The sequence below is a fragment of the Phaethon aethereus genome, assembly GCF_964289735.1.
Source record: "Phaethon aethereus genome assembly, chromosome: 2".
Taxonomy (NCBI): domain Eukaryota; kingdom Metazoa; phylum Chordata; class Aves; order Phaethontiformes; family Phaethontidae; genus Phaethon; species Phaethon aethereus.
The window spans coordinates 13,138,722-13,162,898 of NC_138582.1; the positions used below are offsets into that span (position 1 = coordinate 13,138,722).

General features: G+C 42.5%; 1 protein-coding gene across 12 annotated transcripts in view; it reads left to right on the plus strand.

Annotated features, from left to right (window-relative positions):
• Positions 1 to 22,240, plus strand: part of MTSS1 (MTSS I-BAR domain containing 1) — a gene marked incomplete at its 3' end in the record, with an annotated part of 130,445 nt that extends 108,205 nt beyond the window's left edge. The window contains exons 7-14 of one of the 12 annotated variants that reach the window (XM_082015362.1): positions 2,573 to 2,769; positions 4,024 to 4,131; positions 5,075 to 5,172; positions 7,188 to 7,398; positions 15,078 to 15,197; positions 18,521 to 18,685; positions 19,048 to 19,210; positions 21,543 to 22,240. In XM_082015362.1, the coding sequence (XP_081871488.1) occupies positions 2,573 to 2,769; positions 4,024 to 4,131; positions 5,075 to 5,172; positions 7,188 to 7,398; positions 15,078 to 15,197; positions 18,521 to 18,685; positions 19,048 to 19,210; positions 21,543 to 22,240 (1,760 nt within the window). Of the gene's footprint in view, positions 1 to 2,572; positions 2,770 to 4,023; positions 4,132 to 5,074; positions 5,173 to 7,187; positions 7,399 to 15,077; positions 15,198 to 16,213; positions 16,409 to 18,520; positions 18,686 to 19,047; positions 19,211 to 21,542 lie in introns of all 12 variants that reach the window. The other 11 variants (XM_082015356.1, XM_082015363.1, XM_082015365.1 and 8 more) reach the window with 11 other exon arrangements.
• Between the last annotated feature and the right edge of the window lie 1,937 nt (positions 22,241 to 24,177).

The window sequence follows — 24,177 nt, forward strand, 5'->3', positions numbered from 1 at the left end:
GTGGGAAGAGTTATGCCTGATTTCAAAAGACTTGTTAGATTGATGTCTGCATTATGGAGCTTTCAAAGGACGTTAATAAAGCTTTCCTGCTCCTAAAAGATGAGTTGCAAGGAGACATCAGGAGAGAGCTGTATTCATGCCATGTAAGCATCTGACTTCAGAGTCTCATCTAAATGATTCACCTAAGCTTGCTTCCTGCTCTGAATTATACCTCAGACAGCTTGTGAGTTTTCACTGACTACGTAGGTGCTCAAGAGCCGTAGCATAAAAATGGGTCTGTGAATGTAGTGGTGAGGAGACGGTATGTCTGTTAACGTCCTGACTCACTTGAAGGAATAAAATGGAAACTTCACAGAGGTACAGAGGATGTTGAAGAGCGATGCAGTTTTACGCACGCTTTTGCCGAAGAGTTAAAATACACAGCTTGAACATTATCCTGATAACTTTGTTGAATTGAGTGAGTTACACAGGTGTAAATGAGGTTTATTTTTGACCCATGTTTTGGCTGCTCTTGTTGCTCTGGTCCAGGACATGGTGCTCTGTGAGGTCCACATAAATTACCAAAATTCACTGTAATTGAACCCACTTTATCAGTGGAGTCCAATTGCTTTCTAAGTGTGTGTTTTCTCATTGAATTTAACAAGGATTTACTGCGTTAAGTGTATGATTGTATGGTGGAGCAGCTGAACGTTTACTGCAGTTCTCCAGAGCTGAACTAATGAGTGTGTGATTTAGTTTGCAACTAATATATTTTGCATTAGGTAGATCCACAGTTAGGGAGCCAGTATCTAGGTTTGAACACACCTGGTGAAATTTCCAGGCAGCTCTCAAAATAAGGAGTCTGAGTAATAATGGAAGTCTTGGTTTCATAAGGAATTTGAAAGAACAACTCCAGAGAAGTATAAAATGCATCTGATGCAAGGAGGAGTCTGGGGAAGGCCCTGGAATGTACAGAATGGTCTTCAAGCAGAAGGGCCCCTTTGTCTCCTAAGGATGACCGATGAGAAGGCACGGGCCCTTCAGGGAGTCATCCAAAACTCTTCTATATCTTGTTTCTGGCAGATCATAATTTTGAGAGAAGAAGCAGGTGACTGCAGCTTCAGAGTCTGTTATTGTTAAAGTTATTGTCTTCCAAAACAGCTTTATGACCACATTACACCAGTCAGCCTGATCTAGAGGATCAGACACTAGGTGTTCCTGATGGCAGTTTGGTACCGGGTGGCCTTGGCGGCAGCTGTGCCGGTGTCGCACTGCGCGTGATTCTTCAAGGATGCATCGTAAAGCTCTGCTTGTGGGTATCTCTGCAGTTTTGTCTGGACTATGTCTAACTCTGTACAGAGGAGATTTGGCTATATCCAGTCCGTAACGCTGCTAAGCTGGGGTGATTCTCTTTGCCTCCATCCCTGCTCTCTTTTCTGTGGCTCTAACTGTGTATCCGTGCAGGGGAGCTGATGACTTCATCTTGCTCAAGTATTGAAGAAATACCTATGATAATAAAACAAAGGTTTTCCTATGTAACTCTGAGCTTGAGTCATGTGCTTTGTGTACTACACACATCAAGAGACATTTTTCTTCCTCTTTAGCTGCTTCTTCCTTTTTCTTAGGTAGCTTTAAATCCTCCATGCACGAAGGTTGTTGTTCACAAAAACTGATTTTGGGTAGCTGCTTGTAACTCGCCCACTATTTTTCAATGTTGTCTTCCTCGTATTTAGCAACAGTGGCATGGATATGTACCTGGATACTTAATTTGCATGTGGTGGTGTTTCTGGGAGATTTAAGACAAATTTACACAACTGAAGTTCTTTAAAATATTTAGGGGTGTAAGCTGCATGAAAGCATCTTGCAACTGCAACATTCTTGGCTCGTTATTAGTATGATGCAGAATGAGCAGTTGCTGCAGAATAAGATACTTAACTGTCGCGGAAAGTTTTTGTATTATGAGCTGGCTATAGCTAACACAGTGAAGTTTTTTTCATTGCAAAACATTGTATTTTTTTTATTTCCATAGACAAATACTGGACATTAATATCTATTTGAGCTGTTGATAGGGGTTTTTTTTTTGTTTTGGACTTTGGAACGAAGAAAACTGTTCTAGAAGTTGCTAGTGTAGAGTACTTGAATCCAGTAGTCCAATGATCAGTAACATGTCCTTAATACCATCTAACATAGGAGATTAATTCACTTGTTTAGTGACTCTACAAAGTTGTCATTAGGACCTTGCTACACACAAGATTAGGAAGGAAGAGGAGTATACCTGGGGTTAGTGATTAATGCTCTCCCAGTTACATGATGTTGATTTTCAGCAAGGATGATGTGAAAGGTTTCTACAGCTGACACTTTGAGGAAGTCCTTATGTGAAATGCTGTCTTTGGCTTGAAATCTTTTGAATTGAGCTGGATTTCTATTCTATACTAAAGGGAAAAAAAATGCTATGAAATGCTTGATTTAATTGGGGAAAAAAACCTTGCTAATTTGAATTAAGGGAAAATGCTGGCTGAGACTTGAATTGCAAAAGCGCAATCCAGCAGCAGTGCTGGCTGAAAATAAGGTCTTTCTCTATGCAGATCCACAGTTTTGACAAAATGTACTCTTGATTGTTTCCTGCATACAGGACGGGGTGACATTCAGCCCCAGTTGGATAGTGCTTTACAAGATGTCAATGATAAGTACCTGCTGCTTGAAGAAACCGAGAAGCAAGCTGTCAGAAAAGCTCTGATTGAGGAGCGCGGTCGATTCTGTACTTTCATCTCGATGTTGCGGCCTGTGATAGTAAGAGCTCTCTGTTTTAAGTCAGTACAATTCACAAATTAGATAAGTGGCCAAAATCCTCTAAAAAGATAGCTCATTATGTTTTAGGAATTAATTTCTATACCCAAAATTCAACCTGCATCTCTGCCTAGGAAGTGGCAAGAGTTGCGACCTTTCTTGTAGGCATTTGGAGTAATTCAGCGACCAAAGACACCAAATGCTTTCAAGATGACTAATGGGAAAACAATGGGCACAAAGACTGAAGTGGCCTTGAGTTCCCTATGCGTACTGACCTAAGACATTGCTAATGCATTTTTTTCCACTGCTTTTTTTCTTAACATCACATTTTAGTATAAATCTTCCTTACTCCTACTCCAGTGCTAGGACTGATAAAAGTTTCAAGACCTCCCCTGTGTATATAATGACATTATCTGACAGATTGCAGGCTGCTTCCATGCAGTTTTCTGGCAGCTCTTTTCCTCCTACATGACAGCTTCTTCAGTTCATTGAAAAAGTTTGAGTATATTTTCATCATCTCGGGTTGTCTGAAGCCCGGCGATTAATCGTTTGTGGCTTTGTGCAAGCATGATGCATTTCTGAAGGGTCTCCAGTGTACTGGGAAAATGTTCCCAATGCTTGTTTACAAAGAGCATCAGTCTCAACAAAAAAACACGTTTAGAGAAGTGGTGAGGTGATGGCTGAGCAGGAGGACGTGTAGACTCAGGACCTGGATAAAATTACCATGGTAGCTAAGGGATTACTATGGTAACTTACACTGCAGGAATCATCTGAGTTAGCAGTTGATGTAGCTTGAGCCAGCATGAATCATAAATGTATTAATGCTCTGTACCTTATAGTGCCTTTATCTCAATGTTTCCAAAAGCTAGCAAAAAGTATGAGTTTAACCCGTTTGCATTGACGTTTAAAATCCTTAGGGCACATTAGTGAGTACACAAAGAAGAGTTAAATCTTTTCCAAATGCAGCAAAAATGACACTCTCTTTCTGAAGATGGCACAGAAAGAAGAGACTTACTTATCTCATTGATGAGACAAAAAATTTCTGGGCCTCAGAACTTACAGAAATCTTAAAGTAGTTATAAAACTCAAAATTAATATTTTCAACCCTCTTTCATAAGAAGTGATTGCTTAATGGGCAAGGAAAAAGCAGCTCCACTGGGCATTCCCAGAGTCATCAGCAAAAAGGTCATGTATTGTGTTATGGATCTGATTTTTAAAACCAGGGCTGTGACTAGCCTTGCTCTTTTGTCTTTTCAGGAAGAAGAAATATCAATGCTAGGAGAAATAACCCATTTACAAACCATATCAGATGACCTGAAAAGTCTCACCATGGATCCACACAAATTGCCATCTTCAAGTGAACAGGTTAGCTCTTGTTACCTAGAAAACGTTTTTATTTGTAGCGTGTACTGGTTTTCCTGTTGTATTACAAGGAATATTGACTACTAGCATTTAGTGGCTTAGTGTTATGTTTTGTAGATGCTTCACTGCAGCAAGGTAATTTTTAACATAAGCAATTTAAAAAAATTGATTTTGAAGTACCAACTGAGTGCTCCTGAAGTATTTGGTGAGACCAATGTGAAGTGGTAATGCTAACACTTTGAAGTCTATGAAGATGCCCGATTTCTGCGGAGACTACATGAGGAATGAGTGTCATCATCTCACCCTACATTCAAGCATCCCTGTCTTTATGTGGTTGCTAGATTGCTGGGATTAGATAGCTTGATGGAGTCTAACATTTGAGCATTTTTCCATGCTGTCCTTCAAATGCATAGGAAAATGTGTATCATTAAATGGCTCCAAATAGGACCTTTTTCTGTGACCCTGCAGCATGAACTCAGTTTTCTTGTCATACCTTAATCATCTTATCATTGACCTAGAAGTGTAAAGCAGCGAAGCTCTGCTGGGGTTGAATATTGGATCTTCGATTGATTTTTTTTAAATGAAACAGTTTTTAAACTCTAAGGATGTAATAGCTTTTTAAGGGGAAAAAAACAAACAACAAAACAGGTTACAGCATGCATAAAATAAATCTCCAGTTCACTTGTTCAAGATTTTTCCATTCAAATCTGAACTTTCCCTCTGTGATAGCAGCCCTAGTGTTGAAGTATGGTAGTTCCTGGAAAGTCAAGGATGAAGCTGACTCCTGTGTAATATACACTGTAATTCTGGAAGATAACTGACACTGGGTCAGTTGGCCCTGAAAGTTTGTAGTGGTGACGAATGTTGTGTGACAAGCAGATGCTTTTTGTTAATGCGGGGGGAGAAAAATTCCATGTCCTTGATGCTATTGATTATCTTTCATCAGGTAATTTTAGATTTGAAAGGTTCTGATTACAGCTGGTCTTACCAGACTCCTCCATCCTCTCCCAGTACTACTATGTCCAGAAAATCTAGTGTTTGCAGGTAAGTAAACTGGTAATGTTTAATTTTAACCTGTTTGGGGGCAAAGGGAGGCAAGTTCAGACTGTGGTATGGATTTGTATGCATACTTAAATCTTAAATAACAACTCTTAATGAAATCAATCCCTCATGGTCTTTATCCGTTTAAGTGTGTGACTGGGAATATTAAAAAGGATGGGCATGACTGAACAACTTTTGAACTCAAGACAACTTGAAGATGCTTTTGATTCAGTTCTCTTGAATCCATTTCAGATCAAAGAGCAGACTGTACTGATCTAAGCTCTGAGATTGTTCATTCATAATTTCCTTTTCTGTTTTTCATGTGATGACTTTTTAGATTATTCTAAGTAGCTGTTACTAATCAGTAAGTTAAACTGTTTGAAAAGGAAAAACATCCTTGGCAATTGCCCTATCAGTCTGGTAGATGGAAATGCTTTTTTGATACAAGTTTTTTTGACTGTTTAATGCTGTCTAATGCTGTCCTGAAATATGTTGAGACACTGGATTCTGTCTATGCTTTCTTCATAAAAACTGTTTTCTCTCATAAAACAGTTTATTAGCATGTTGCCCACATACCCTGGTGTCCACATTTACTCTTTCCTTTTACTGAAAAGGAAGATATCCTACTGTGTATTCTGCTCAACACCTTTGCAGCTGCTCTCGAATGATTATCTTTTAGTTTGCTTTATGAATAATGTACTACAGGTTCCCTGTGTATGAGCAAAGTTACCTATCGCATGTCAGAGCAAGTGAACATGACTTCTTCTATGTACCTACTTGTCTCTGCATGCAGATATATATAAAAAAAACTTCAGTACTTTTATATATATATGTGAAAACATGCATATTTAGAGCAATGAGCACAGGCTTAAAGATGCAATATCCTGAAGCTGTATGAGAAAATGGCAAAAAAAACCCCCAAAATCCATCATCTGTTCCTAATCATCTTTTTGCATGGTAAAACCTGTATGGCAACAGACTGTTGTGTATGGGTAAAATAGGGCAGGGCTCCTCTTCCACTGCTCCAAGACGGCTTGCACGTCTTGTGTGTTACATGGAATTTGTGAGCAGGAGGTGCAGTCCTCACCCAGGTATCCTTTAGAGCCATCCCTTCAGCTAGTCAATGGGCTCCTGCCAACGAAGGTGGGAAGCTGCCTTCAGATTGATGCATCCTGCTAGTCCTGCTCAGCCACCCCAGCAGGAAATTTCAAAGGCTCCCACATTGCAGCTGGCATGTCGTTGCTGTCATTCATGGATACTGGAGAGATTAAAAATCAATCTCTTCGTTTGAAAATCAAATTATTTTTTTCATTATATTAATCTGGGATATTTAATTCTCTGATCGTCTTTCTTACTAACTAAAGCTGCATACCCAGAGGCTTGACTTCAGTCAATATGCCGTCGCATGCTTTTTTTTCTGGTAGGAGGCCTTGACGTGAGTGAAACTTGTCTCAGGTACTCTGAAGCATCGGATTTTGGTGATGCTTACAAAAGTTTCACACGTTGGCCTGCTGGCTGACTGCAATGGCATGCCTAGAGGCAGACTTTTAGATGAACTGTGATGCCTTTGGACCCCCTGCTAGAGATCCCGTTGAAAATTTGGTGCAAGAGGAACAGGGTGTAAGTCGGGAACACGAGCGAGCTGTCAGCAGACATTTTTTGTGCAAGTGCTGTGCAAACGCTAGAGAGGGCCCTGTAGCAATCCCTTTGTCCCTAACCTGACTTTGAATTCTGAGCGGTTACAGAATTTGATCATTTGAGTGACATTCAAGGTAAAATGCCATTTTCTCTCTGGTAGCAAGGGATACTGCAGCTGCTTACAGTTCTTTACTGATATATATGTTCATATATATATATATTTAATTTTAATTTGTCAACATTTTTTCTTTTCCGGTTTATGCTGCCTGTTGCTAGAGACATGTGGAATGTTAATTGTACTGTATATGGGTCTCTCCCCACCCCGCCCTTGTGTCTTTTCCTCTCCCCTTTCCTTTCTTTGTTCCTTTTGTCTCTCACAGCAGTCTGAACAGCGTTAACAGTAGTGATTCCCGGTCCAGTGGCTCGCACTCGCACTCACCTAGTTCACACTATCGCTATCGCAGCTCCAATCTGCCTCAGCAGGCACCCATGAGGCTGTCCAGTGTGTCCTCCCATGATTCTGGATTCATGTCCCAGGATGCTTTCCAGTCCAAATCGCCATCCCCCATGCCACCAGAAGCACCTAACCAGGTACGTGCAAGCATGAGAACAAAAACCTGAGCGTGAGCTGGACTCTGTAACTTGGCTCACCTTTCACAAAAAGGATCTGGTGTGGTTTTGGGGTACCTTGGAGTCAGGTTAAACACTGAGGGTAAGGTTTGTCTCACTGCACTTCATCCATCTAAAAGTTGGGCCTCTAGCTGGAGTGATTCATGCTGCTTTTGCAGTTAGCACTGAAGATAGGGATGCGTCTCTCTTGGGGGATTTGGTTTTCACTCTGGCCCTGGAGGGAGCCTAGATGCCTAACTTTCAGATACCTACAGACGAGAAAGAGCAAGAAGTCCCACCTTACAGGAGGGAATAATATGCACTTTACCCATGGAGGTTACCCGTTAATATCCTGCACAGTTTGCAAGTTGTTAATATCTGGTGGCTGTTTACTGTTTAACGGACAGATACCGGTGCCAGAACAGCCTTCGACAGCCTTAGTATTGATAATAGTGGCTTCAGCATCGGAGAGATGACTTTTATTCCTCTCCTGCAAAGGGCCTGGAATACTCAAAATGCCATTAGCAGTGTCATATGAAATGGGTTTTGGCATTTTTTATGACATCCTTTTCTGTGAATAGGCTTGCTCTTTTTAACTCTCAGTTGAGCACCTTGCAGAAATAAGGTTTCTGCATGAAAATGAGAGATGTTTTTAATGCTTTATGGAACTCATAAGAAATGAGTGTTTGTGTAGTTATATATGATAACGTCCTGAATCCAGTCAAACTAAGAGGATTTCACTATAAATATAAGCAATATTATATAAATATTGCTGCTGTATTTGTTCATGGCATCATTCCTATAAAAACTAGCAGGCCACCTGCAGGCAGAGGTTTGCATGCCTCCATGGCATGTATCTTCCAGCACCTGAATTCTCTTTTCTGTTTTGGGGTTTTTTTACAAGTGACACGGCAGCTGAAGTATTTTTTAAACAACGCTGAACTGCCATCTCACAATGTAAATCCCAGTTACAGACTGAAGTGGACCTAATATCCTTTTGTTGAGTGTGACTCATTTTTAATACACCCTGAGGTCAGTGGAGAAAATTGTCCTTTAGTTTAGTAAGTGTAGTTGCACACCTGTTCATGTGTTGGGGAGCAGATGGTTTTGTAGGCATGGTTTTAATTCTCACAGTCAACAAGCAGCCAACAATTTTAGTGTTAGCAGTTACCAAGTGTCACTTGCACACTTAAAGCTACTCCTAGACCACCTTTGACAGCACACAGACCCTTACTTTTTGCAGAACATTTAGGAAGTAGCACCCTTAGTGAAATTTTTAGGATATCTTCCGAAACAAACACTGGTTCATTTAGGCTTGGAACACGTTCTCAAGGGAAGCTCAACAGTTTTTTAATATATTTGCCTCTTTCATTTTAATAGAAATACTTTCTTTTCAAATGAATACATCTTCTGCACTGTCCCCAGTCTGGACACACCAGGATTTTTTTATAGATGACATCCTGAAGAACTTTGTGCACACGAATAAAATGAAAGTTTTGTTTAGATTGGCTATGGCTAACCTAAGTGAAATGCAAAAAAGTAAATGATCAATAATAAAGTAAACTGGAATAGTAACAAGGTAAGGAAGCTGACTTTTAAGATACGTACATCAGTTATACAAGCTAGCATCATCTTTGGTTTTCATAGTATCCACTGCACCTGCATAAAAGGGCGGTAATCTACATGATGGTGCTCTGCTTGTAGACGAGGATGTAACTTTGCAATTGCCCTTAGCATGCCAGAAAACCCAACACCTCTTTTTGCAAGGTCCCCTGTTAAGCAGGGGAGAGAACTTAGGCTGGTAGCAGCTGGCAGAACATCCTGAAATTTGATGAGAGTCATGCTGATTTACACCAGCTAAGTTCATATGCTTTCACTCCATTTTAGAAGCTGTCCATAAAGTTGCAAACTGATCCAAGCATCACTTGAGCTATTCATGAGCTGTAGAAGGCTGCAGCAGTGTGGCGTTGACTTGACAAGTGTAGCGTGTTGATATAACAAATAGGTACATGCTGTGTATGTCTCTAGTTCTGTATACCTTTACACAGAGGAAAAGGTAACAGATCATTGCCTGGCCGCTTCATCTTTGCTTAAGTGTCTTGCTTTGTTTGTTCAGCACTAAGTAAATTGTGTGTGTTGTGCTGACAGATAATTGTGATTGTGAGCTTACCGAGAAGCTGTTCAATTTACAGCGTTATTTCATGTTGTGTGTCTCTAACAAACTGACAGATCTTCCTCGTGGTATTGTGGTTTTGAGGCTCGGTGGTGGGTGGGGAGGAGCAGCGATATCGGCTGCTGTTTCTAAAACACTGATGTAATTGTTTGTAGTAGTGACACTGAGAAAGCAGAAAAGCAAGCGCTGGAATCAACAAAGGAAATTAAAAGCTATAGATCGTGCGCAGGTGGACGCTTTGCTGATGTTTGCTAGATACACACTGTGGCATCTACTGGGGCAACAAAGCCCATTTTCTTTTAATAATGAATTTAAAAAAAAAAAGTAGAAGGGGGCTACATAAAATTCCCATATTATGGGAATGAGAATATATGAGCTATGTGAAGCTTTTATGCTCTCAGCTACATTTTAGACAAGCAAATGTCACTGAAAATTAAACTGAATTTATTCAAAATCACAGATTGGGGGGAGGAATCTCAAACAAGAAATAAGTAGGGATTCATACAAGATACAGACTATACCAGAGGAGGGATGACTGGCAAAAGGAAGTCTACTTTTCAGCCTATAGTTGCTGAGTAGTAAGTCTTTACAGTTATCACACTCTGCATAGAAGATGAGAAAAAGAGCAATTATAAAACCAGATTTTGCCCTTACACTGGTTTAGTACGATCTCTTTTCCGCAGCGTTGCTGTTAACATCACTGGGAGTAAAAGTATTAGCCTGTAACAGATAGCTGTACATGTGGAAAGGTCACTGCAAAATGCTTCAATCTTCATTAAGCAAGTAATTTGGGTATATCTGAACAGCTGGAAAAGCATCACAGGTCTCTTTCTGGAGAGGAACAGTTTCTCTTAATGCCAGATTTGAGGTTAGCTGTGGCCAGTGTTGCCCATGGCATGTACTGACAGCATGGAAAGCCCTTTTGACAGACCGGCCGCTGGGAGCACGGAGTAGGTCTTGAATGAACATTGAACACGGCTGGTGCTTCTAGACCCACACATTGCCCTGTGTAGTAGACAAACTGAAGTCTGGGAGTATCTGTGATCAAGTAATATGGTAGTAGTACAGTTATGTTTGATCTAGGGGGATAATAATAGAAGGATTCACTGGACTTGCAGTGAATATGCACGGGGGAAGCAATTATACAGATGGATTTTAGAGGCTGCTTATGACTTTGTGGGGATGAAAGCAAGGGGAGAGAAAGAAGCAGATGAAGAAGAAAAAAAAACTGTTGATGTGCTGTCAAACAGCAGAGGACTAAGTCTTTATTGTTAGAATATTCTGGAAATAGCTTTCCCTGAACAGTGAAGTAGAGGGAAACTGAATGTGGACTTGCTTCTGCATGTACAGATTAGCAAGCTGCTTTTGAGGAGACTCCGTTGCTCGAAATACCTTGAAATTAGAATAGGGTAAATATATCATTACAACTATTCAGTTTTCTATGTAAATTAAGAAACGCTCCCAAATCAGACCTTAAAAAAAACCCCAATGAACCAAAAAAAAAAACAAAAAACAAAAAACACAAAAATAACTGAAATGCATCTGTAAATTATCACCAGGTATTTGTTTCTCCTAAACTTCCTTTTTTAAGTTAAGTTTCCCAACAGGTATTCCCTGACTAGAAAAGAGGGGTCAGTAGGGAAATGTTCCTGGAAGTGAGACAAATTGAGGAGGTGTCCTTGAGTCACTATCCAAAGTTTTTTGAAAGGTAACAGAGATGTCTTCCACTGACTTTAGAGGGACATTGGACCAAGTTCTTCAATTAGGATTTGGTCTCCTGGGAAACCCTTGCCCAGGAAGCTCTGTCCAGTAGTTGAGGAAGGGAAGGGGTTAAGAAAGCAATACTATATTTGAATGGAAAACGTAGCAAACAAAGGATGCAAGTAATCCAAGATAACGCCAGTCTTTTTATAGGTTAGTAGGGCAACAGATGGAAAATGTAATCATACAGTCCAGTAGACCAAAATACAGTTTGGTTTTTTTTATATCTTTGCTGAAATTCATACATACCACACCAAGCAGTGGGACACTATCCAAGAACAAGCCATGGCACAATGTCTTAGAGGCCAGATACCAAGCTACATATGTATAACATACATTTGAGGAACTGGTTGTTACTGTGCAGAGCACAGTCTTAGCTTTTTGCTGATACTGTTAACTTCAAGCTTTTTCTGAGAAGAGATGGTTTGAGACCAGAGCAGAACCACCACTATCGCAACTATGGGAAAAAAAAATCTCCCAGGGTTAAAATAGCTAAAAAGAAAGAACGGATTTTAAAAGTTATTCAAGCTAAACAATCATTTTAAAAAGGAATCGACTAAAACAAGTTGAAAAAATCCAACAGTCAAATTTCTCACTCCATGGGATGTGGAGTAGAAATGCTTTGCCCGCTGTCTGCCTGTGTGTGTGTTCCCAGGAGTGCGTGTGCTGGTGGGTGTGCATCTAGAACAAGCACTCCAAAGTTTGGAGACTTTTTGCCCAAGCAGTAACTGTGCAGTTTCTGTTTTCAGCCCTTTGTGTACTTTCTGCTAAGAAATGAAGGGTGGTCTGTGCTTCCCACACCTGGGCCCAACCACTCAAGACTGTTTCTGCAGCCTTTGACCCTGCTGCAGCTCACATTTTCTCTACAATTGTCCTTCAGGAGTTCAGTACTCTTCTGCCTCCCTCTCCATCGTTTTATCACGGTTGTAATCCTTTTTTAGCAAGACCAGATGCTCCCCTTCCCTGTGCCGTGCAAGTTTCTCAAGACGAGGAGACCCTGTTTCCCTACCACCATCTCTTGCATCTCCTTCAACTGCCAAGGTGTTTTCCTCATGGCATCTTGGTTCATCCTTTGTCTAGCTTTGCCTGCTGAAAATAGCCACGCTGAGTTAGTGAGGGAGACCTTCCTTTCATCTTTTTTTCACCTTGGAGTCACTTTATTGCAAAAATAAGTTCACCTCTTCCAGTCTTTTTTCCCCATATGCCAAGTAAATTGAACAATTCTTTGCATCATCAGAATTTGCATTTTTTGGCTTTTTTCCATCTATTTTCTATGTGCGGCTTTGTTGCTAATACACGTCATTTATGACCCATTTCTACCATTACTTGACATAATCTTGTGAAGTTTCTGGCTTGTAAACAGGAATAGGCTATCAGATATAAACTCCAAATTCTCATTTGTCATTGCTGGGAGATCTGCAGGAAACAAGGTGGCATGATGCCGTATTTGGAACTCAGACCCTTCACTGTCTCTCCTGCCATGTGCAGAGTATGCAGACCCAGGAGAGTCTTTCAGGCCATAGGCATGAGGTTTCAGAAGGCATTTTCATCAATTACATTTTTCTTCTCTTCTTTTTTTCCTTGCCAAAGTGTAACACTAGTGTGAGTGTTCTCATGGGGCTTCTTAAACAGTTTCTTTTGCTGAGCTACCTGGAATGACAGGCAGAACTCTGTAGTTTTAGTGAAAAGCTCATTTTCTGTAATGTATTTTTCTCTAAGGATAGAAGAAATAGGCTCATCTCCATTTAGTGTACTGTAGTTATGTCTGATGGCAGACCCAACTGCAGCTCATGTTTGCCAGTATTCTTTTTTTTAGTTGTTTTCCTCCTGTAAAAGGAGTTGCATTAAATCAAGAACGTGACAAGTTCCACAAAACTTGAAGCCACTGCATCATCCCCACTGCATACTTGTCACTTCACTCCTTAACAGCTACATGTCATTTGTTGTAGTTTCTTCTGATCTTCTGTTCACTTCAACTCTTACTGCACTTTGAATACCAGCCTTGTTAGCTGAGCTTACTTGTACCCTAAACACATTTGACAGGTCACCCGTAGGTCTGACCTCATGTCAGCATAAGATAGGATATGTGTTATTTGTGTAAAATAATCCACCACATTGCAAGCTTTTAAAAAATTTTTAACAGCCTTTGCAAAGTTTCACTTAAGTTCACAGTTTGCTCATAAGCTCAGGATGCTGATACTGTGTTGGCTTCTCAACAGCCCCAGCAGTTTTCACCAAAATCCGTATGGCGATGGTGTTCTGTCTCAGGAGACCGACATCTCCTTTTCCTAGGCAATTAGCTATACATTCCTTATATGTAGCTTCCGGTAGAGCAGTGAGACCACTTCTGGGTGTTAACAGTACGTATTCTTTTACACTGCCTTTTATCCAGTTATCTTTTTATTGCAAACTCACCCCAAGATCTCATCTAACTGATGAAATTCTATTTCAGACGAGATTTCCCTTCTTCTCCAAAATGTCCTTGAAATCTGAGGCTTTGCTACACAAACTTGATACAAGAGCGCGTTCTTTCTGCTGTCATAAAATAAAATGCCGGGGATATCCTTGGATAGACTTGCTTCACAGGTCTTGGACTACCAAAGGATGAATTAGCCTTGCTACTGTTGAATTTCCTGACAGTGAATAGAGCTCAGTACTGCCCTGACAACTTTGCCAGTATTCTTGATCATTTATTTCCAAGCACCCGGTTAGACCTGCACGCACACCCCTGCTGAGGGATGCCACTCTCACGGCGGAGATATATTGTAGTTGGTAAAATGGTCCACGTGGTTATTCCCTTGGCCTGCCTGTAGGTGAATTAGATGCTGTTGTAGAGGTCTTACAGCAGCAAACGTACATAAAGGCGTGCACTGAAAATTGCAAGAGAAGTTCCTAGCTGGGAGCAAAATGTTTGAGGTGTTTGATGGACACTCTGTGAGCTTTTTCCTTCACTCTCCATCCAAGCCCCTGATGTTTTCTCTCTCTGCTGTTAAGAGAAAATGGGTGGCAAGCACATGCCACCACTTAGCACTCGGCAGAGTACATGTACCTTCATATTGGCTGCTGGGCAGAAAAGTTTGAGTCAGTGCTTTTGGTGTATGCATGCTACCTGCAGAGGCACATGCGTACAGATAATGCACTTTGGAACCCTCCAGTTTTGGTAAGTATTACTTCTTTCTCTGTTCTATAATATTTGAACTCAGATGAGCTTTTCACAAGCACTTTTGCAGATCAGAATATCCGAGAACTTGTGAATGTAAGTGACATTTGCTGCTCCATGTTTTAAATCTAAACTTTGTGTCTTTGAAGTACTGATGATCTGCTTTTCTGTATAAATCAGTTGTCTCAGTATATTGCATGTTTGGACCGTAGGTGCCCTCAGCTCCCTCAGCTTCTTGCTCTGAGACAGCTAACAGAATTGAGACGCTGAAATTGCAATGGGGAGTTGAGATCGCTGCCTCGATTCCCTCATTCTCAAGCAGCGTGGCAAGTTCTCGCATTAAGCAAATGGCTTATTTTGTTTCTCATAGATTTCCTGAACATTAGCAATGGTTTTGAGCAATTTCTAATTGATTTTTAAAACCCTAACCCTTTGCTTCTCTCATCCTTCCCTCTCTCCTGTGTGTCTCTGTGTATGTGCTTTTTGTCTTTTTTTTTTGTATTTTTTTTTCTTTTTTGATGGCTTGTGTATCCTTTCCCTGGGTTGCGGTGCTGTTTTACGCTGCAGAATTCGTCCAGCTCTGCCTCTTCAGAAGCCTCTGAAACCTGCCAGTCAGTGAGCGAGTGCAGTTCCCCCACCTCAGTCAGCTCAGGCTCCACCATGGGGGCTTGGGCCTCCACAGATAAGGTGAAAAACTTCATCTCAAAGACATACAAACCTACTAGCTCGTTATCCAAACCCAGCAACATTTGGACAAAAAAAGACCCGTGCATGGGACGCAGCCAGGATTCCTCTCTGTGAAGATGAGAATAGGAACTGTTGCACGGCCCCTTAGAAATGAATCTGTTTGAGTAAACCAAAGACACTTGCCTTTAAACTAGCTGCTAGGGGGAAGCTACAAATTGGGCGTTTTACAGAGGTAATTTTCTAAGAAAAGCTCATTGTACACCTTTGCTACTCAAAGAGATTGTGGAATGCTGCCCAAACCCAGCTGGTTGCCTAACAAGGAGCCTCTTGCCCAGGTTGTGCTGTTTGTGGCTTCTCCCCTCTCTCCCTTTAGGCAGCACGCATTACACTGGGCAGCTGGGGTTTGGTTTTGACCAAAACAAAAAGGAAAACAAAACACACATGGTTGGAATAAATTACGGGGGATACACTCTGAATCGGGGGAGGAAGTGATGGCGGTCTCCATTCTCATCTGGTAAATCCTTGCTGTTGTTTGTTTCTTTTTGTTTTTCTTCCATATCGTCACACAGCCCGAGCGTGTCATGTTCGAAGGCTGTATGCTTTTCCTCTCTGTCCGGCTACATAGAATAAACGCCAGCAATGCAAATGCCTCCAGTATTGGAAATGTTTCGTTTCTGTGTCTGCAGTCTGCAGGGTACCTAAATTGCAAAGGCTTTTTTTCACAGTGTGCTGCTTTCATGGACAGAAGGCAAAGCTGCTCAGCCTGGAGACAATGACTGCTAGATTGATGTCTGAAATTTGTTATACCAAATAACAATTTTCAAGCAATCTCACTTCTGAACCAAGCATTGTATCAATTTTCTGTTGTTTATTTGCAGCAAAGCTAAGATTTTTCTTTCTTTTGTTTTAAGATACAGAAGTTTTCTCCCTAGAACATCAGAGTCGCAGTATATTTTCATATTCATTCTGTTTATATTAATTTCTCTGTTTTGTTTGTTTATTTGTTTCGTTTCCAGTTGTCTAATGGGTTTTATCACTGTAGTTTATCAAGTGACCCATCCGTAGCTTCAGTTGGTGCAGGTCCTTTCCCTCATTTCCCGCCTGTCTCCCGCGCGTGGACTCGGGCTCCCTCAGCCCTCCTTCCAGACTACGTTCATTATTACACCATTGGGCCAGGCATGTTACCATCATCTAAGATCCCTAGCTGGAAGGTTTGTGTTCCTTTTGTTGTGGCAGTCCTCACCTCCTCATACCAACAGCGTGCGCACGGCAGTTGTTGCTACCTTTCGATCCATGTAATTACTCGTTGATTTGCTCTGTTTAATATCACTCTGAATGGGCACTGCATGGTGATAATCGGAGAGCTAAAATCCCGTAGTGGATATTTCTGAGTGACCTTGTCTATTCTGGCACTACCTAAAACATATTAAAGCTGACAACACCCGGGTAGGAAGGAATACTTTAACTCTGGAACGTTGGTGGAAGCACTCTGGGCTCTATTCAGCGAGAAAAGAGCTTGTTTAGCACCGTCAAAGTGCTCACTTGAGCAGGGAAGTGGAGGCTTGGCATCCAGTTGGCCTGGTGAAACCATACCTTGAACGACATGGTGTTCTCACTGGAGCGGCTGTGCTTGGCCCCCACCTTGGCCGTAGGCAGCCATGCTCTTGTAGATCCAGCTGGAGTGGTTTAAGGCAGCGCTCATCACCGGGCGAGCCGAAGCGATGACTGAAGCTACCCTAGCTTTCTGCCGCAGACTGAAAGGGCTCACCCAGCTTGTTTTGCTCTCTTGGGCGAGACCACCAAAAACGTCAGTTCTTTCAGTTGCTCCAGCTGGATCTGCAGGGATCTTCCTTGGCATCAAAACGTTTCTGCTCTGCCAGAGCCATGACTCTCATCCCTGCCAGGCGATTCCCCTGGGGCACTCTGCCTCAGAGGAAGGGGAGGTCTCTGTTGCCCTGAATCTTCACAAGGCTGATGTGCAGCTGATAGTAGCTGCACAAGTCTTAGATGCCTGTGGATGGTTATATGATACGGCATATACACCATGGGACCTTCTTACACATGTAAATTGAGATACCTTCTGCAGCTCCGCCTGATCCCTCTCTCCAGCAGCTGGAGACTGTTGAGATGTGGACACAGGGTGGCCACAGTGGTCCTGGGGCTTCAAGGTCATTAGTTGTGTCTGTGCTAGAAGCATTTTGCCAGTATATTTCACAGCAAAACACTTACAGCAAAGACACAGCTGTGGAGGCAAAGCAGAGTTTCGTATGTGTAATAAAACCAAAATACCGGTCTGCACAAGGGGCTTCTGTCAGTACAGCTGCCTTGCACTTCTCATACCCGGGACTGAGACACATGTCAGTAAAAATCTATAGTGTGGTCTTAGCCCATCGTTAGTTATTTACCAGAAGGCTGTGCGGAGGCTGCCCAGCAGCCAGCTCCTGCCAGTGATGGGGTGTGTGCCCCATTCTCACGCACAAGATGTTTCTTCTAGTTTTATTTTTAAATCGCCCCTTGTCTTGGTGAAGGAAAACTCTCTTAGGATTGGGCTTGCCCCTGCAGCAGCTCGCATTTGGGGAGCTGCTGCTTAGCAGCGTTTCTGCGTCCCAGCACAGGTCACTGATCGATCCTGCTCTTTGTGTGCAACGTGTGGTTTCTGGACACCCTCAGGACTTTGCTTAATAGAGCCCTGAGTGAATATAGCCCTCGTGGCCTGAGGAGTTTCTGTTTCAAATTTGGCACCAGTAATTCAGAGTGAAGTTAGTCTTTCTTCAGTACAGATCGTTATTACAAACTAGATTTCAGCTAGTAAGTAAACTGAGAGATTACTTAGAGTAACTTGCTCCTTTAAGGCATATCAAAAATCTGTTCAAGCCTAATTTTTCAGAGTTGAAGACTTGCATAAGTCTAGTAATAGACTAATACTAGAGCTTGTGTACATCTAGAACAGCTACCTTCCTGATTGGACATTTGTGTATATTTTCTGCTGTGGGCTAGTGATTTTGGCATTTGAATTTCTGAAAATACAGGCTTTAACACAATGGAATGTAATTTTGAGAAAACGATAATATTAAAACGTTAAATATCTTCATATAAGAACACTTAGAATAGGGAATTTATGAGTCCCTTTAATCATGGAGAGAGATTTTATAAGTTGAGATTTTTAATATCTTCAAAAATAATTTATTTATGGCCTTATTCAGAAAGGCATATCCAGTTTGATACATTAACTGTTGCATTAAAATTGTCCTTTTGCATAGTTTAACTTGTAATTAAAGCACAATTACTGATGAAAGCTATCACTAACAAGCACATTTCCTTAGGACTGGGCCAAACCAGGCCCATATGATCAGCCAATGGTGAACACATTGCAACGTCGCAAAGAAAAACGTGAACCAGATCTCAGTGGAGGAGCTCAGAGTGGACCACCCATGCCCCCTGAGGAGGCCCAGAGACCTCGGAGCATGACGGTGTCGGCTGCCACAAGGGTGAAGCTCTAATTTTGAATACGCCATTTGGTGCAAAGAAAGTGGATGTGCTAGCTCCTGCTGGCTTTTTTGCCGTGCTTCATGTTGGCACGTGTTGATACGACAAGCAGGACTGGTGTGGTGTTGGGGTGGTCAGTGGAAGTGACATGAGGATGAGAGAATATGCTGTTGGGTATTGGCATTTGTAGAGCAACGGGAACCAAAGAAGCGCCAGTTTCTTTGAAGCCCTAGTAAATGGTTGGACACAATCCTGTTGGGTTGTGATGGTGACAAGCTCTGCTTGGGAGGAGAGACAGCTAAAAGTCGGTGAAGACTGATGAACTCTTCTAGACATACTGAGTCTCCTTTCTATGTGTAACCAGCAGGGTGAGGAGATGGAGGCCTGTGAGGAGCTGGCGCTCGCTCTGACGAGAGGGCTGCAGCTGGACACCCAGAGGAGCAGTCGGGATTCCTTGCAGTGCTCCAGCGGCTACAGCACCCAGACAACAACTCCATGCTGTTCAGAGGACACAATCCCATCTCAAGGTACCAAGAGATGTTCTTTTTCAGAGCGTTCCCAGCCTGGCCATCATACACTCACCCTGCAGTGCCAAGGAGCTGTATTCCAGCAGCTGTTGCTCACTGGTTTTGTAGTCAGCTAGGGAGAAAGGAGTGAACATTGCTGTTGTGAAGTTTCTTCCAGCTTGGAATGCAGCCTGGATTTATTAACTGAGTAGAAAACTGGATTGCTGCATGGTGTACTGAACAGTCGTATTTTCCTGTGCATTACTAGAATGAGTTGTAGCTTAAGGATGCTACCATTTAAAAGAAGATGCTGGAATTATATTTCATAGGTTAAGCGGAATGACACTGGTATTGCGTAGAATCATGGAATAGTTTGGGTTGGAAGGCACCTTTAAAGACCATCTAGTCCAACCCCCCTGCAATGACCAGGCACATCTTCAACTCGATCAGGTTGCTCAGAGCCCCGTCCAACCTGACCTGAAATGTTCCCAGGGATGGGGCATCTACCACCTCTCTGGGCAACCTGGTCCACTGTTTCACCACCCGCTTGTGAAAAATTTCTTCCTTATACCTAGTCTAAAGCTACCCCCTTTTAGTTTAAAGCCATTATCCCTTGTCCTATCAATACAGGCCCTACGAAAAAGTCTGTCCCCATTTTTCCCATAGAGGCCCCCTGTAAGTACTGGAAGGCTGCAGTAAGGTCTCCCCAGAGCCTTCTCTTCTCCAGGCTGAACAACCCCAACTCTCTCAGCCTGTCTTCAGAGAGGAGAGGTGTTCCATCCCTCTGATCATTTTTGTGGCCTCCTCTGGACCTGCTCCAACAGCTCCATGTCTTTCCTGTGCTGAGGGCTCCAGAGCTGCACACAGCACTGCAGGTGGAGTCTCACCAGAGCAGTGTTGAGGGGCAGAATCACCTCCCTCGACCTGCTGGCCATGCTGCTTTGGAGGCAGCCCAGGACACTGGTTGGCCTCCTGGGCTACAAGCGCCCATTGCCAGCTCATGTCCAGCTTTTCATCCACCAGGACCCCCATGTCCTTCTCTGCAGGGCTGCTCTCAATCCCTTCATCTCCCAGCCTGTGTTGATAGCAGGGGTTGCCCCGACCCAGGCACAGGAACGGCATCATGCACTTCTTGTGGTAGTAGTGTCCTTTCCGAGCTATTGTCTTAGCAAATACACACTCACGAGCTTTGCTTTCTTGTTCCATCAGTACTCTGAATCTGCTCTTGGCTTCCCTTTTATTTCCTGCCTAAGCAGAAATTTTGTAAATGTAAAAAGAATCCTTTGGAGACCTTAACTTGGGCATTCCTGGGAAGGTGTTGGGTTTTGTACCCTGTTCCAGAACCAGCAGCAAGCTGAGAGGGATTGAGTTTGGTGTTTGCAGTTCAGCAACCACCTTGTTTGCTCAGCTGAGGTCGGTTGTGCTGTGCAATCACAAGGGGCAGCAGGGCTTGCAGAAGGCCTAGCTTGGCTCAGCAGTTACATGGAAGGGAAGGAACCCGATGCAATTATTAAAGCTGAGGCTGAGTTTTCAGAGCTGACAGCTGGGATTTACTGTGCAAAATAAGCAAATTTGCTGCTGAAATCACTGGTACCACAGTCCCCTGTGCCCCACATTGCCTAGTCTAAAGCACACTTTTTAGTCTCTGACTGTTTTTAAGTATTTGTATCTACAAGTGGTAGATGTAAGTGGTATTTTAATGTTGGCAACAAACTTTATCGCTCTCTACAACTACCTGAAAGGCGTTTGTAGTGAGGTGGGTGTTCGTCTCTTCTCCCAAGTAACTAGTGATAGAACGAGAAGAAACAGCCTTAAGTTGCACCAGGTTTAGACTAGGTATTAGGAAAATTTTCTTTGCCGAAAGAGTGGTCAAGCATTGGAACAGGCTGCCCAGGGAAGTGCTGGAGTCACCATCACTGGAGGTGTTCAAAAAATGTGTAGACGTGGCACTTCAGGACATGGTTTAGTGGGCATGGTGGTGTTGGGTTGATGGTTGGACTTTATGATCTTAGAATTCCTTTCCAACCTTAATGATTCTATGAAATATTGAGTCTTCGTTATTAGTTCTTTTCAGAGAGGTACTGAGTGTGTACCGTTCTCATTCTCTTTCACAAGAGATGTGGGCACCCTGCAGCTTTAGGGTCGGGCTGCCTTAGTGCTTGCCTTCAGCTGTGCAGCCTGAGAATCTTGGTCACAATATCTCAGGCTTCCTTCCTCCTTCTCTTAATCACTACTGACCTCCAGGCTTTTTTGGTTATATATACTTCTTTGGTTATACATACTTTATTTAGACTTACTGACGTGACCCAGCTGTCTTCTCCAGCTTGTTCCTAACTCTGTCTTTTGGCATCAGTTTCAGATTATGATTATTTCTCTGTGAGCGGTGACCAGGAGGCAGAACAACAAGAGTTTGACAAATCTTCCACAATCCCAAGAAACAGTGACATTAGCCAGTCCTATCGCAGAATGTTTCAAACCAAGCGTCCTGCTTCCACCGCAGGTCTGCCAACCACACTTGGACCGGTCATAGTCACCCCTGGCGTCGCCACCATCAGACGGACCCCTTCCACCAAGCCATCAGTCAGACGCGGTACCATAGGGGGAGGTCCGATTCCAATCAAGACGCCAGTGATTCCTGTCAAAACACCAACTGTTCCAGATATCCCAGGGGGGCTGCCCGGCACCCTCGCCGGGACAGAAGAATGTCCCGAGCAAAGTCCCGAGTCTCCGGCAGCAGGAGATGGCGGGCAAGGTGTCACCAGCATGCCTTCATCCTCGTGGAGCGGACAAGCGTCTGTCAACCCTCCGCCATCAAGCCAGAAACTGAGCGCTGCCGACGAGCAGAGGCAACCGGTTCCGGAGAGCGAGGGGGAAGAAAGCGACCGGGATGGTGTCGGCACCCTCGCGCCTGCGGGCCAGCCGGAGCTCGATCCCGGAGAGCTGAGTCCTGGGGACGTCCCGCAGGGTGAAGATATGCTGAACGCCATTCGGCGCGGTGTCAAACTGAAGAAGACGACCACGAATGATCGCTCAGCACCTCGTATTTCCTAGGAGTGGAAAAGCTGCCAGAGTACTAGCCGCCGAGAAGGAACTGTGAGGAAGCTAATTTGTCTCTATCCATTCCAATCTGTAATCAATGATTTTTTTAAGATACTCGGTAACAGGCAGTCTGAAAGTACTCTAAAAGAGAAAACAAGGTGAAAGAGCGTAGTAAGACATAATCTTCACTGGTGTTTTAATTTGTAAATATCAATGATTTTGTTTCTGCATTTTTTGATCTAAGTTACACTTTTAATTTTTTCTGAAGGTGCCAAATCCCATTTACCTTTTTTATAACTCTCTTTGTAAAGTTTTAAATCATAGGAGAAAAAAAAAAGTCAAATAGTTAACTTCAGCAAAAGGATTTAATGAAAATTTGGCTTTTTTGCAAGCTTTTGTAGAGCTCCTTGTAATAGTGAGGTTAAATAACAGAATGGAACAATGGGACTGACTGACTTTAAAGTTTAAGTCAAGCTGTAAGGAACAGATCCTCATTTAAGTATTTTAAAAAAAGTTTGAAAAGCAGGAATAAAAATTGACAATAAAAGCAATATATAATGTGAGGAAGAAACCTGCAGTTGGTAGAGTATTTGGGGGTAGTGGGGGGAGGGAGATGCCATCAAAATAGCAGACGCTGTTGCACAAAAGTAGCCTAGTAGGATTAATTACTAGTAGCTTCATGGTAAATGCATCAGAATAAGCCATACTGGATTGCAGTGTTTTGTTTCTGTAGGGTGTTTTAAAGACTGGGTTTTTTCCACATTTCTTTTTTGACTGCACAGCAACAACTCTCGGTCACATGCATGCAGCCTTAACTGTGTAGGCTTGGTTCTTCCACCTTCACTTTCTGTTCCACTCATCCTTTTCACTGAATACAAACAAGGACGACAGGCTTAAGGCAGTTGCAAATGTGAAAACATTTTTAAAATGCAAGCAGGGAGTTCTTAGATACTATCAAAATGCCTTTTTCTGACTGTGCCCAGCAGGCTGGGCACCTTGGAAAGCCCAACTATTTTGAGAAAACACGTAACAATTTGACAGGTGTAACCAGCTTGTGATCTAATAAACTGCGAATGTTTCTTTCCAATACAGGGGCTTGTTTTTCTTAACTTCTTTTAAATGGGAGTTGATTGGCTTTTCTTAAATACCAACAAGAAAGGGATGAAGGGTGGGGGGTGGGGAGAGACACTGTTTTTTTGATAATACTGGGAGTCTGACCACTATATTCTCTTTTTTTGTACTTTAAGTCATGTTTTTTGGAACGCTATTGATAGAATTATTAAGAGTTGGATTTTTTCCTTAAAGTACAAGTAAGTTATTGCTGCAATACCCGTCTCCTAAAGCTGATAGAAATATGCAGACCCCAGAGCACGACACGTGTTCCAGTCAGACAGTCCAGAGGGATGCCATCCGCCCACCCACGGCAGACCCACGCGTGGACGGACACCAGACTTGCGCATCCGGGATTGTTCAAAAATGCACCAAATAATCCATCTAAGGGGCTAGTTTCTACCACACGCTCTGCAGATTTCTGTTGGCTCTACACTTGCCTACATAACCTTTTATGCTTTAATACATAACTGCATTGGATGTGAAACTTCTAGTAACTGTGTAGTCACTGTGTTCTATATAACATTTTACACTGCTGTGGTTGCTGACCTTTTTTTTTTTTGTTATGGCTTAAAAAGCAAAAACAAAAAAAAAGGCATGATTCTTAGAAAATATTAAACCTTCCTTTCTTTGAAAAACAAGCTCCTTATTACAGAATATAATAAACGGTAGTGCCTGTGGTGTAGCCCACGAATTCTTGATACAGTAGCTGATGCATTGTGCAAATGAGGCTTTGAGATGGTTTTTGCATAAACAAAAACTGCTAGGAGATAATCTCAATAGTTAAAAGTGTTATTTAAACCTTTGAAATAAATGGATGTAACTGTACCAGAGTACAG